General features: G+C 38.8%; 1 protein-coding gene across 5 annotated transcripts in view; it reads right to left on the reverse strand.

Annotated features, from left to right (window-relative positions):
- TJP2 (tight junction protein 2) overlaps positions 1–12934 on the reverse strand; it is a 93914-nt gene that overhangs the window by 33883 nt on the left and 47097 nt on the right. For all 5 annotated transcript variants that reach the window (XM_077759411.1, XM_077759414.1, XM_077759413.1 and 2 more), the window contains exons 2-4: positions 4836–4889; positions 3141–3265; positions 1678–1780 (exon numbers count right to left, since the gene is read on the reverse strand). In XM_077759411.1, the coding sequence (XP_077615537.1) occupies positions 1678–1780; positions 3141–3265; positions 4836–4880 (273 nt within the window). In that variant the 5' untranslated portion in view covers positions 4881–4889. The remainder of the gene's footprint in view (positions 1–1677; positions 1781–3140; positions 3266–4835; positions 4890–12934) is intronic.

Raw genomic sequence — 12934 nt, forward strand, 5'->3', positions numbered from 1 at the left:
TAAAAGAATGTCCTTATTTAGGAGATGCATGCTGAAGTAAGTAGGCTTGACACTGTCATATCTGCAACTTTCCTTCAAATGGTTCACTAAAAGTAATGTTTATATGCATTAAAAAAATCAAGTGGAGGGACACCTGGGTGGCTCAGTCGGTTAAGTGTCTGACTTCAACTCAGGTCATGAAGTTTGAGCCCCAGGTCAGGCTGTCTGGTGTCAGCACAGAGCCTGCTTCAGGTCCTCTGTCCCCCTCTCTTTCTGCCCCTCCCCAACTTGCACTCCATCTCTTTCTCAAAATAAATAAACTTTTTAAAAAAAGAAAGAGAAAAATCAAGTGGGGCACCCGGGTGGCTCAGGTCATGATCTCGTGGTCATAAGATCAAGCCCCACATCAGGCTCCATGCTGAGCCTGGAGCCTGCTTGGGATTCTCTCTGCCCCTCCCCCATTCACATGTGTGTGCTCCCTTTCTCTCAAAATAAATAAATAAACATTTTAAAAAGAAAAAAAAATCAAGTGAAAACAGCAGAATATTAACACTGTAGAAGAGGGGTGCCTGGATGGCTCAGTTGGTTAAGCAGTTAAGTGTCTGACTCTTGATTTCAACTCAGGTTATAATCTCACAGTTTGTGAGATCCAGCCCCTCTCCTGGCTCTGGGCTGAGAGCAGCTCTGTGACAGGTGAAGCCCGTCTGGGATTCTCCCTACCTCTCCCCTGCTCACATGCGTGTTGCACTCTCTCAAAATAAACATTAAAAACAAAAACCACTGTAGAAGATATAGAAGTGTTTATTATACTAATCTTAGAACTTTTCTTTTTATTTGAAAATTTCATAATATAAAGTTGAAAAAAAATTAAATACCACATACCCAGTACATCTCCCTTGCACTGCCTTTAAACACACTATATATCAATTCTGGCTTCATGTGTCCACTTGCTCGGCTCGAGCAGGCACTCCCTGAAGCACAGGCCTGCTCCAGACTCAAGTGGCATCTCGCTTATAGCTGCTTCTCAAGCAGTGTTTGCTGATGAATGAGTGAACAAGTGAATGAATGCTACAATACTACCACTATCTCCTAAGAAACTCTAGTTTATTAAGATATAACAGATTTTGTTTGGGCCTTTACAAGTGAGTTTTTGAGCAGAAATTTATTTTCCAAAATACTGTTTTTTTTTAATGTTTTATTTATTTCTAGAAGAGAGAGAGAGAGAGACAGCGTGAGCAGGGGTGGGTCAGAGAGAAAGGGAGTCACAGACTCTGAAACAGGCTCCAGGCTCTGAGCTGGCAGTCAGCACAGAGCCCGACGTGGGGCTCGAACCCACGAACCGCGAGATCATGACCTTAGCAAAAGTTGGACGCTTAACCGACTAAGCCACCCAGGCGCCCCTCCAAAATACTGTTTTACCAGTGTTCTCAATCTAGTTAATTCTCTTAGGACTGTCTAGCCTAGTTCCTAAGGCAAACTCACTCAGATACGAGAACATTGGAAATTAGCAGCATGAGGAAAAGGCAGGGGAGAGATTAGGTACAGGTTTACATCACCCATAACGTCACCCCAAAGCAGGGGCAACAAGAAGTAGCAACCCCTAAATTCTGTCAAGTGTTTAAAAGCAAGTGGTAATTTTCTTCCGAGCATACTAACAAGATACTACTGAGACCAGCTGAAAGCAAACCCAGAGCTTACAATGGCGGCAATCTTCCCACTCTTTCTCAGCTGCTGGACAGCAAATGAATGGAGCACATCCTCCATGGAGGTGCCGTTAACCATGACCACCCTGTCATTTTCTCTGCAAACAAAAAATAAAAACAAGGTGTGAAAAACTCCTATCTATTCACTGTAAATCATTTATTTAGGAACACATAAAAGCAATAAATTGACCCAAAATGCTTACTATAAGGCTGAGTGTCTGATGAATCCTGAGGCTGAATCAGTCAACTCAGTCTGAACCCTTCCCAGGAAGGAACCCACAAGCCGCTAAACCCAGTTATGACATGGTCTATGGGAAACCAGCGGGGGACCAATACCAAAGGGTTCCTCCAGGAGGCACTGGGCAGTGGCAAGGTCTAAGCACAAAAGGAACTTCTGCATTAGGCCCTCCCTACCTGAGATACATGGTGGGCTTCAGGAAGTCTACACACAGCCCCCAAAGCAGGTTTACATCCATCTGTGTTTTTATGGGTAGAGGGATCAGGAGTTTGCCTCAGATTATAAAGGAAATACTGAGGTCATTAGAACCTTCTTCTCTCATCCCCAAAACTACTTTTTTAAATTCTGCACTGCTCTCTGTATGAAAGACTACTAACTTAGATATGAATATACAGACTTGATATGCCAAGAAATCCTAAACTTTTGAGATCTCTGGCCAAGGCAGTCATATAATCAATTTTAGATTCTGACCTAAGAAATTCTCCTGAGGAACGCAGATACGTTTCTTTTAAAATGGCATGATCTCTTCAGAACAGAAGGCTGGCACTTGAAAAACCTGTGTTTTCAAATAGTTAAGTTTTCCCAATTTCCATATCCTTCTTATAATCAGATCATCATTGGGGCACCTGGGTGGCTCAGTCAGTTAAGTGGCCAACTCGATTTCAGCTCAGGCCTCAATCTCAAAGTCGTGAGTTCAAGCCCCATATTGAGCTCCATGCTAAGCATGGAGCCTGCATAAGATCCTCCCTCTCTCTCTCTCTCTCTCTCTCTCTCTCTCTCTTTCTCACTCTGTCTCCCTCTCTCCACTCCCCTCCTGTTGTGTGTGCTCTCTCAAAAAACAAAACAAAACAAAAAAACAACACTAATCAGATCATCATTAATCCAAAGTATCTTCATTAAATCCTTAATGAATAGAAGGTAAAATAATATAAAGTGTTGGTTGGGTGCTGGGAGCCGGGAGGAAAGCATGCTGATTTTGTGCTCCATATTCAGAAATGATTCCTAAGCCCAGGAATGATAGTTGTGATAGTTATTACTATTTTCCTGTGGAAATGACTGCTCTCCTCCCTTTAAAGGTTGGGGGATTGTTAAAGCATAATGTGTTATGGTCTCAATTCTTGCACGCGCGCGCGTGTGTGTGTGTGTGTGTGTGTGTTTGGTTTTTTTTTAAGTGCATACCCTGTCTAGGACCAACGGGGGTGGGGTGCAAGGACACTCACTGAAGCAGCCCATCAGCGGGGCCCCCGGGGAGCACGTCAGAAATGACAATTGATGTTTCTCCATTTTCAAAGTGGGGGTTGTCTCGGCCTCCAGACACTGCAATTCCAAATCCTCTTTTGGAATCCTGTTCATTGGAGTTAAGAGAAGAATTCATATAATAAAAATCCTTCCGTAAGTGGCTTTTAGGATTTATTATAAGCATTCAGTAAAATAAAGGTCAAACCAATAACCAGAGACAGCTCAGGAGCAGAGGGCTTACAGAAACAAATGAGAAACAAAATAAGGCACCATCATGGTTAGCTGACAAGTTTATAAAGGGAAATCCTTATCTAAAAGAAACAGTCTTGTGAAAGCTGGAAAAGATTGATAACAGACTGGAGTTATCACTAGGGGCTGGCATAGGAAATAACATCTTCTGTACAAACAGGGATATGCTATTCAAATCAGCCATCATACCTGTTCTCATATCCTGGCCTGACCTGAGACAGCTTCAGTCACAACTGAATCTGTGCTGAAAATCCCATTTTTAAAGTATGCTTTAACTTCCAAGTAGGTGAACTGGTGGTTTCATTTTAATAGAATGAAAAATAGAAGTAAATGGATTTTAAAGATAAAATTTGAAGAGAAACTTAGTTTTAAGATCTTATGAGAGGGCAAAGCATTAAACTCCATCCTATGTACATATAAGACAGAAAATACAGACTAATTACATTCACACTTAGTCTAGAAATGTAGAACAGTGAACCCAGATAATACATAACCCTAATTCAGTGTTTAAAAAAGCTCAGCTCCCAAAGTTTCATCAAGATGATATGGGTATGTGACTGTAACAGTAAATCAGGGTCATAATATATAAAAATGTATTCCACGAATACAAGAAAGTCTTCCCCCACCCATGGAAAATTTCCTGCATAGAACCCACCATGCTAACTGATGACAATTACCAACACAAAACAGGCTAGGCGATTGTGCCTTAATTACATGGCTTTGGACTGGGCAGCATCATCACTTGGTAACTGGTTTATGCAGAGGTAGCTCTGTCCTCTACACTAGACTTAAAATGTCTCTCATCTTTGCCACTTTGGGGCCCAGACTTAAAATGTTTCTCGGTTTCAGCTCAGGTCATGGTCTCATAGTTTTGTGGGTTCAAGCTCTACATTGGGCTCTGTACTGGCAGCATGGAGCTTGCTTGGGATTCTCTCTCCCCCTCTCTCTCTCTCTCTGCCCTTCTCCCACACACGCTGTCTCAGTCTCAAAGTAAACAAACTTAAAAAAAAAAACAACAAAAAACTCCTTTAGTCATGACTGGGATAAGAAACACAACCCATGTCTTCTGACTGCTAACCCAGTGTTTCAAAATTGAGTTTGGACTTAATATGTCATAGTAAAAATTATAGAAGTTGTAGAAGCTATCTTGACATCCTTAAATAGTACAGGCTATTTCCACTTCTCCCCTCCCTTTCTCTTTCTGCATAACCTATTCTGTGAGATAGGTGAATACTCTTTGCTATTATATAGGCCTTAACCAAAAAATACAATAGCATGCAAATCTTTGATAATGTAGTAATTATTGCCAGCTGTAATGCATTATCCACCTTAAGGCGGAAAAACTGTGTTTGGCCAAAAATGAGAAGATCCATGACCTGTAAACTCAAGAACACGATTGTAGCAAATATAAACTGTGCAGCACTCACCTTTTGTAGGGTCACAGTGTACTGTTCCCAGATCAGTTCTTCCATGCCTGGGGCCTGTTTTAAAACAGCAAAACCAATTTATTTAAACCAGAAACATTTCAATGCTAGAAATAAAGCTGTAAGTCAAAATGTCTTAATATGAAGTCCGCTTACACATTCTACACACCAAAAAGTTTTGACATATTTTTTTAATGTTTTATTTATTTCTAGAGAGAGACAGCGTGAGCAGGGGAGGGTCAGAGAAAGAGGGAGTCACAGACTCTGAAACAGGCTCCAGGCTCTGAGCTGGCAGTCAGCACAGAGCCCGATGCGGGGCCCAAAACCACAAATCGCGAGATCATGACCTAAGCGAAAGTCGGACACTTAACCGACTAAGCCACCCAGGCGCCCCAAAGTGTTGATATGTTTTTAGGAACATTATGTTACCTATTTTCAAACACTCCTTCAGTCAAATGGCAGTCTTAACAAATGAAAAGTAGTGAAATACATAGTAAGAGATATACCCTAAAAAAAATGAAATGAATTAGTTTTATTATCACCACTCCAAAACCGTCATTATCATTACAAAATCCCTTAAAAAGAAAGCTAGAGTTTCAAACAGGTATTTTTTTAATTCCCTTTTTTTTTAAGTCACTCCCTGCTCCTCCTGTCAAAGATGACCTCTTAGGCAAATTTTATGCATTTTTTATGTGTAAAGGAACCCCTGACCTTGTCAGAGAGTGCCTTTTCTCCATGAGTACTGCTGAGTGTGAAAGATGAAAATGCCTGCGTAAATAGATGGGGCTTCATTTCTGACAATATTCCAAAATAAATCTCCAGAAAAGCCTGAAAATAGTGGTTATCAGTTTTAAAATACTAATAATAAATCTATTAAGTGCAGGCTGCCTTTGAGGAGAAATCCTTAAAGGCTAGAAATACCAAGAAACCTCAAAGCCAGAGAGATAAACCAGTATTGAAGCAGGTATTCAAACAGGAGGCTGGGCAGAGAGAGAAACTGTAGGATCCAAACAGGAGAGATTAGATAGGAATGGATGTGGTAGGGGAAAAACACCATTGGGCAGAGGACGATGGCAGGGGCATGCTCCTTGCTCATCCTTGGCTAGAGTAGAGTGGAAATAACTAAAAATATCTCCCTGGAGAGTTTCTCTCAACAGACCTGTACTCACACAGGTTTCAGACTAAAATTCTTATTACAGACAGTACTACCTTTCCTCAAAACATGTTCAAAGTGGTTAGGCAAGGTAGCACCACCCCGGTGTACACAGACAAATGCAGATTCCCTCCAAGGAACATACCAAACACAAATTTCAGAGAATCCCGCAGGTGAGTATCTGAGGAACAGGAGTTCACAATTTGAATGCACACACACAAAGCAAGTCACCATGAATGATAGTTAAAAGAGAAAACTGCNACAGGTGAGTATCTGAGGAACAGGAGTTCACAATTTGCACACACACAAAGCAAGTCACCATGAATGATAGTTAAAAGAGAAAACTGCAGGACCAAAGACTATAAATAATGGAACTATCAGTCACAGACTCAAAGAAGTAGGTATAATATGTATGTTTATCATAAGAAAGTAAAAGGGGAAATTGGAAATATAATGAAAGAAAAAGGGAACATCAAAAATGACCAAGCAAATCTGAAAAAAAGCAACCAATAATTTTAGAAACAAAAATAGTAATTGAGATGAGATAAACAATGGAGTGAACCATACTGTACACAACTGAAAAGAGTAATTAATTGGAAGACAGTTGTGAAGAAATTATCAAGAACACAGCAAAAAGCATTTAAGAAGTGAGACTTAAGACCAAGGAAGTCTTATTTACAATATATCTAGTTAGATTTCCTGAACAAGATGCTGAGAGGGTACTCAGAGATAATGGCTCTTCTAGAATTGAAGATTTTTCAGGTTCAGGAAGCCCAATAGATCAAAAGCATAGTAAATGGGGGCTTTGGGGAGAGATGGGAAAAAAAACACTTTTAAATACATGGTAATTTCAAGGCAGAAAAAAATATATCAAGACTTGAGAAGAGTCTAGACCTGAGAGATTACCTACAAAAGAACAATCAGAATAACAGCTGACTTCTAAACAGCAATGATGGAAACCTGAAGTTAAGAGAATATTTTTAACACGATACATGTTGATTTTGATGGCAGAAAAGACATTTTAAAAAAAAAATAAGAACTGGGAGAAATTATTAACCTAACCAGCAATAAAACAATTTTGAAAGGATATTTAAGAAGGAAAATAATCGCAAAAGGAAGACCCAAGACAAAAGGAACATGAGTAAGCCTGAGCACATATGCAACTATAATAATGTATAATTTGTTAGACTTAAATAGAACAGAACCAAAGCACAGGCAACATCATATGTAAATCCAGAAGACTTTAACATAATCAGATTACTCTAAATGTTTTATTCAGGAGCAGAGCTAAACTGCTGATTATATCTGAACTTCACTGAGTTTTATCTACATGTTAAATTTTTGGGGGTAACCACGACAGGAATACCTACAGTACATAACTTCCAACACAGTAGAAGTAAAAATAAACCAAAAAAAAAAAAAAAAAAGTCAATCCAAAACAAGGCAAAGGAGACAAAATGTGAAATTTAGAAAAAACACAAATGTAAAATGCAAACTAGAGTACAGAAAGAATATAGAAGAGTAATCACAATAAATATAGGCAAACAAGGTCCAGGGGTACCTGGGTGGCTCAGTCAGTTAAGCGTCCGACTCTTGGTGTTGGCTCGGTTGTGATCTCACAGTTCGTAAGTTGAAGCCCGGTATCAGGCTCCAAGCTGACAGCCTGCTTGGGATTCTCTCTCTCTCCCTCCCTCCCTCTCTCCCTCTCTCCCTCCCTCTCTCTCTCTCTCTCTGCCCCGCCCTTTTACCTGTTTACCTCCCCTGTTTGCCTCTTTCTCAAAGTTAAAAAAAAATTTTTTTTAAACCAAGAAGATCCATCTAGCTATTTATCTTTCAATAAGAGAATATCTAAAACCTAATGACACAAAGAAACACATACATAAAAGGCCTTACTGTATCTATATGCAAATTAAAATAATTTTAAGAAAAACTATCTAGTTGCTTTACATTAAAATGTTTTCAAGTCAAATTTATCGTCCCTGCACTGGTACTCTCTTGTTGAGAGAGAAAAGAACTGAAAAATGTCCAGATGATGTGCTTCCTTTTTTCCCAGTTAACAAAGTCTCTTCACTGGGGAGAAGAACACAGCTTAACATTAAAGGCAAGTCTATCAACTGATCTATTGGAGCAGATCATCATGGCAGAGAGGCTTGGGAAAAGGCAATTTTGTTTGTATGGAAGGTAAACCAGCCTACTCTTGAGTAGCAATAACGGATTGCTCAAATTGAGAGGAAGTCCTAATCCTTTAGCTCACCCTCCTGCTATGTACTCACTTTTAAAAGGTCATTCCCATGGCTAATACCATCTGGCTCCAAGAGATCAGAATTATTAGATTAAAAACTAGAATTAAAAAAATCACCTCTAGGGTTAAAAAGAAAATACAAATGGTCCCTGGAACAGGCAAGAACTAGGATTCATGCTAACAGCACACGTGTGACCAGGTGCTATGGTGTTGGGCCAGGGGAAGGATGAGAATCAGCATCCAAAATGGGGTTATGTTTAGGTTAAATGAAGCCACATCAACACAGTGAAACAGGTATACATTCAAAAAGATCAGTATCTAAATTATGTTAATTGCTCCAATTATTTAAGTTTGTTCACCATGACCAATTTTTTTTAATTAAAATATTTTACTTATTTTTGAGAGAGAGAGACACGGATTATGAGTGGGGGAGGGACAGAAAGACAGAGACAGAAGCCGAAGCAGGCTCCAAGTTGTCAGCATAGAGCCCAACATGGGACTCGAACTCATGAGCAAAGAGATCATGACCCGAACCGAAGTCAGAAACTTAACCGAATGAGCCACCCAGGCACCCCGACCACTGTTTTTCAATTGAAAGAAAATGGAAGTAGATTTTCAGTAAAATGTTTATATCTCACTCACTCCATTTCATCCCTCATCTCCTAAAACAGTGGCTGGTGCACAGAGTAGGCACTCAAAAAGGTTTTCTTTTCAATAAACCAAGAAGTGGATACACTGTCCATCCATCGCTTGTTAACGTGATTAAAGTACTGATTTTTACTACTTACAGGTTTTCTTAATGGAAATTTTCTATTACAGTCAGTGGCTCTCTGCTTCTTCAACAACACCCTTGAGGTGGTCATGCTGGGAACTCAAGTGCCTGTAAGGTCTCATGTGCTAGGTGTGCTTTTTCACCACCATTTCTCTCTGGAATGTTGCAGTCTGTGTTTAAAACAGCATTTTACAACGTGTGCCAGTACAGCACAAGTTTTCCAAGATTTTATTAACGTTTTCTATTAAAAAAAAAGATTTCTTAAAAAGAAATAGTAAGCAGAAACCTGGTGGATTAGAAATGATCTTGATCCTCTCTTTCCATTTCCACAGAACACCTACTAACTCCCTGGCACCTTCAGGTTTCATTGTGGCCTTAACCAATCACCTGCCAAGTAGAAATGACCTTTACTAGCATGCATGTTCCTCATGTTCATCTTCTTACACTTGACTCTACCATAAAGCTGGCAAATTTCAACAGGGTGAATTAATCTGGAAGTTGTGGTAAAATAAATACAGATGCCAATTCCTCTTTCAATATAGCTATATCCCTATGTTAAGAAAAACATCACTGTTGGTAGGAATGCAAACTGGTGTGGCCACTCTGGAGAAGAGTATGGTGGTTCCTCAGGAAACTAAAAATAGAACTTCCCTACAATCGCAGTTGCACTATTAAGTATTTACCCAAAGGATATAAAAATACAGATGTGAAGTAGTACATGCACCCCAAAGTTTATAGCAGGCATTATCAACAATAGTCAAACTATGGAGAGAGCCCAAAATGTCCATCAGCTGATGAATGGATAAAGAAGATGCAATATATCTCTTTTCTATATATAGGTATGTATTAGATATAGACATATAAAATGGAAAATTACTCAGCCTTCAAAAAGAATGAAATCTTGCCACTTGCAAGGATGTGGATGGAGCTAGAATGTATTTTGCTAAGCAAAATAAGTCAATCAGAGAAAGACAAATACCATATTTCACTCAGATGTGGAATTTAAGAAGCAAAACAGATGAACATATGGGAAGAGGGTGGAAAGAAGAGAAAAAACAAACCACAAGAGACTCTTAACAATAGATACTGAGCACCTATGGGTTGATAGAGGGCGGTGGGTGGGAGAGGGGCTAGATGATGGGTACTAAGGAGGGCACTTGTGATGAGTACTAGGTGTTGAATGTAAGTGACGAACCACTGAATTCTACTTCTGAAAGCAATATCGCACTGTATGTTAACTAAAATTTAAATTGAAAGAAAGAAATAAACATCACACAGCACCTTCTCCAAAATACTCATCCTAAAAATCATCAGGAAAGAACTAACCAGGACAATCACCCCTAGGACTGGGCATTGCTATGGGGTGGGAGAGAGCACAAATGTCCAAAAATGGAGTGATATTTGGGTTAAATGAATCAACACAATGAAATGCATAGGCATTCAAAATAATTATTTAACTTCCATCAATTTTTAAAAAGTTTCTTTATCATGATTACTACCTTTTGAATTAAAGAGAGAAAGAACTAATTGGCTTTATATTTTCAGGTCTGTCCACTCTTTGTGGGAAGGATGGGAATATAAATTGGTATAAATTTTCAGGGGGCAAATAACTAATAAGTATCAAAATGTAAAATCTGAATACCTCTTGATCATTCAGTTCCACTTCTAGCAATTTACTTTAGAGAAATATCTGCACAAGTGCACTAAGGTAAACATATGAATTTATTTATAGAGGAGTATAATTTTTAATAGGAAATTAATAAAATGTCCAACAACAGGAGATTGGTTACATACATAGATCATACTCAGATGTCTATGGGGGAAATCAACATAGAAAACATCACTGTTCCATTCTTATTGTCATAAATATATATATTTATATAACCATACATAGAAGAGATGGGAAGAATAAATATCAAAAAATAAAATTTCCCCAGGAGCTGTGGTATGGCAGAGAATTTTTATATGAGCACCTTACTTTTAGAATACATTTTTATTTTAAAAATAGCAAATTCTCTTTTAAAAGTTTTGGATTTAGGGGCGCCTGGGTTGGCTCAGTCAGTTAAGCAGCTGACTTCAGCTCAGGTCATGATCTTATCCATTCCTGGATTCGAGCCCTGTGTTGGGCTCTGTGCTGACAGCTCAGAGCCTGAAACCTGCTTCTGATTCTGTGTCTCTCTCTCTTTCTGCCTATCTCCTTCTCATGCTATGGCTCTTTCTCTCAAAAATAAATGTTAAAAAATTTTTTTAAAAATAAAATAAAAAATAAAAGTTTTGGATTTAACATGTTTTATCATTTAGCCAAATAAGTGAGTTGCCACAAAACTTTAAGTATTACCCAAGATAGAATGAACCTGGCTTTTGAAATTCACTATTCCATAATGAGATTATACTATCTAAGTATTCCTGTGCTGCCCACAGGGCTAATTTAAATTAGATTTATCAGAAAGAGAATTAAAGTTTTTAAAAATTAAGTTTAAAAAAATTTAATGTTTATATTTGAGAGAAAGAGACAGAATGCAAGTAGGGGAGGGGCAAAAAGAGATGGAGACACAGAATCCGAAGCAGACTCCAGGTTCTGAGCTTTTAGCACAGAGCCAACATGGGGCTCAAACCCACGGACCATGAGATCATGACCTGAGCTGAAATCGAATGCTTAACCAACTGAGACACCCAGGCACCCCAGGACTGAATTAAATTTTTAATCAGTCAGACCTTGCCAGGTGCCCAAAGATCTCACCACCTTGTATGAACTGATCAGATAAGTGGCTTCTTTACCTACATTGTGACATAAACTATTAACTATTTAAACACAGTACTTAAAAGAATATATGTTCTGTTACACTAAGTGATGAATTTAAAATCTTATTTTTTAAAGATGATGAAACTGAAGTAAAAATACATTTTAATAGCTCTTTTGAAAGCTATTAAAGTATACCATAACTGTGTATTTAGCCCACAGAACTAGGACTTTATACGAAGGTCTCAGAGAAAAACCTTCATTCATTCACTCTCTCAATTCACTCTCTCATTTATTCATTCACTCAAATTAAGTACCCAGTATGGGCCAAGCATGTGATTTGTGGCACTTGGGATACACTGGTGAATAAAAACCACCAAAGCCCATGGAGTGTTTACCAACTACAGATGTGGCCAAAAAGAAAATCCCTGAGTGTCTTCCTGCCTCATCTATATGAATACCTTTTGGGAAACAAAGACCACCCCGCCCAGTCACACATTCCTCAGAATATCATCTCTGGGTACATCTCCTAGGGGACAGGCTGCCAATGTACAGCAGCTTAGTTGAGGGCTTCAGCTCATGTATTTCAAACTGGGCCACTGGGCTTGGGCTATGCTGGGCTGTGCACAGATTTGAGAATTGCTATCAATATTCAGCGGGCTGTTGCTTAGCTTTGAGGAGCCTTACATACATGTATCAGAGCCAAAGAGACACACATTTGATGATGCAGTGATTTCTCTCCTGGGCAGAGGCCCGAGAGAAATGTATGAATACATGTGACAAGGATACACACAAAGGGTATTCATAACAACATTCTCAACAGCCAATACCTAGAAACAACCCAAATTAATATCAAGAGCAGAATGGACAAATAAATCATAATATATTAGTAAAATGCGATATTCTACAGTAATGAAAACAAACTAGAGACACACATACCACAACACCGATGCAACTCAGATAAAACAGTAAGTGAAACTCATCCTAGAAGAATGTGCAGAGCCTGATATCACTTTGATATAATTCAAAAAGCAGTGTTTCACAACAATGTGAATATATTCATTATTACTGTACTGTGCACTTAAGAATAATTAAAATGCTAAGTTTCATGTTCTATGGTTTTCTGCCACAATAAAGAGCAAGCAAAACTAATTTTTTCCTTAGGGATGCCTTGTTTAGGGATGCATATGTGTAT

The sequence above is a fragment of the Crocuta crocuta genome, unplaced genomic scaffold (genome assembly GCF_008692635.1).
Source record: "Crocuta crocuta isolate KB4526 unplaced genomic scaffold, BGI_CrCroc_1.0 scaffold41, whole genome shotgun sequence".
Lineage (NCBI taxonomy): Eukaryota > Metazoa > Chordata > Mammalia > Carnivora > Hyaenidae > Crocuta > Crocuta crocuta.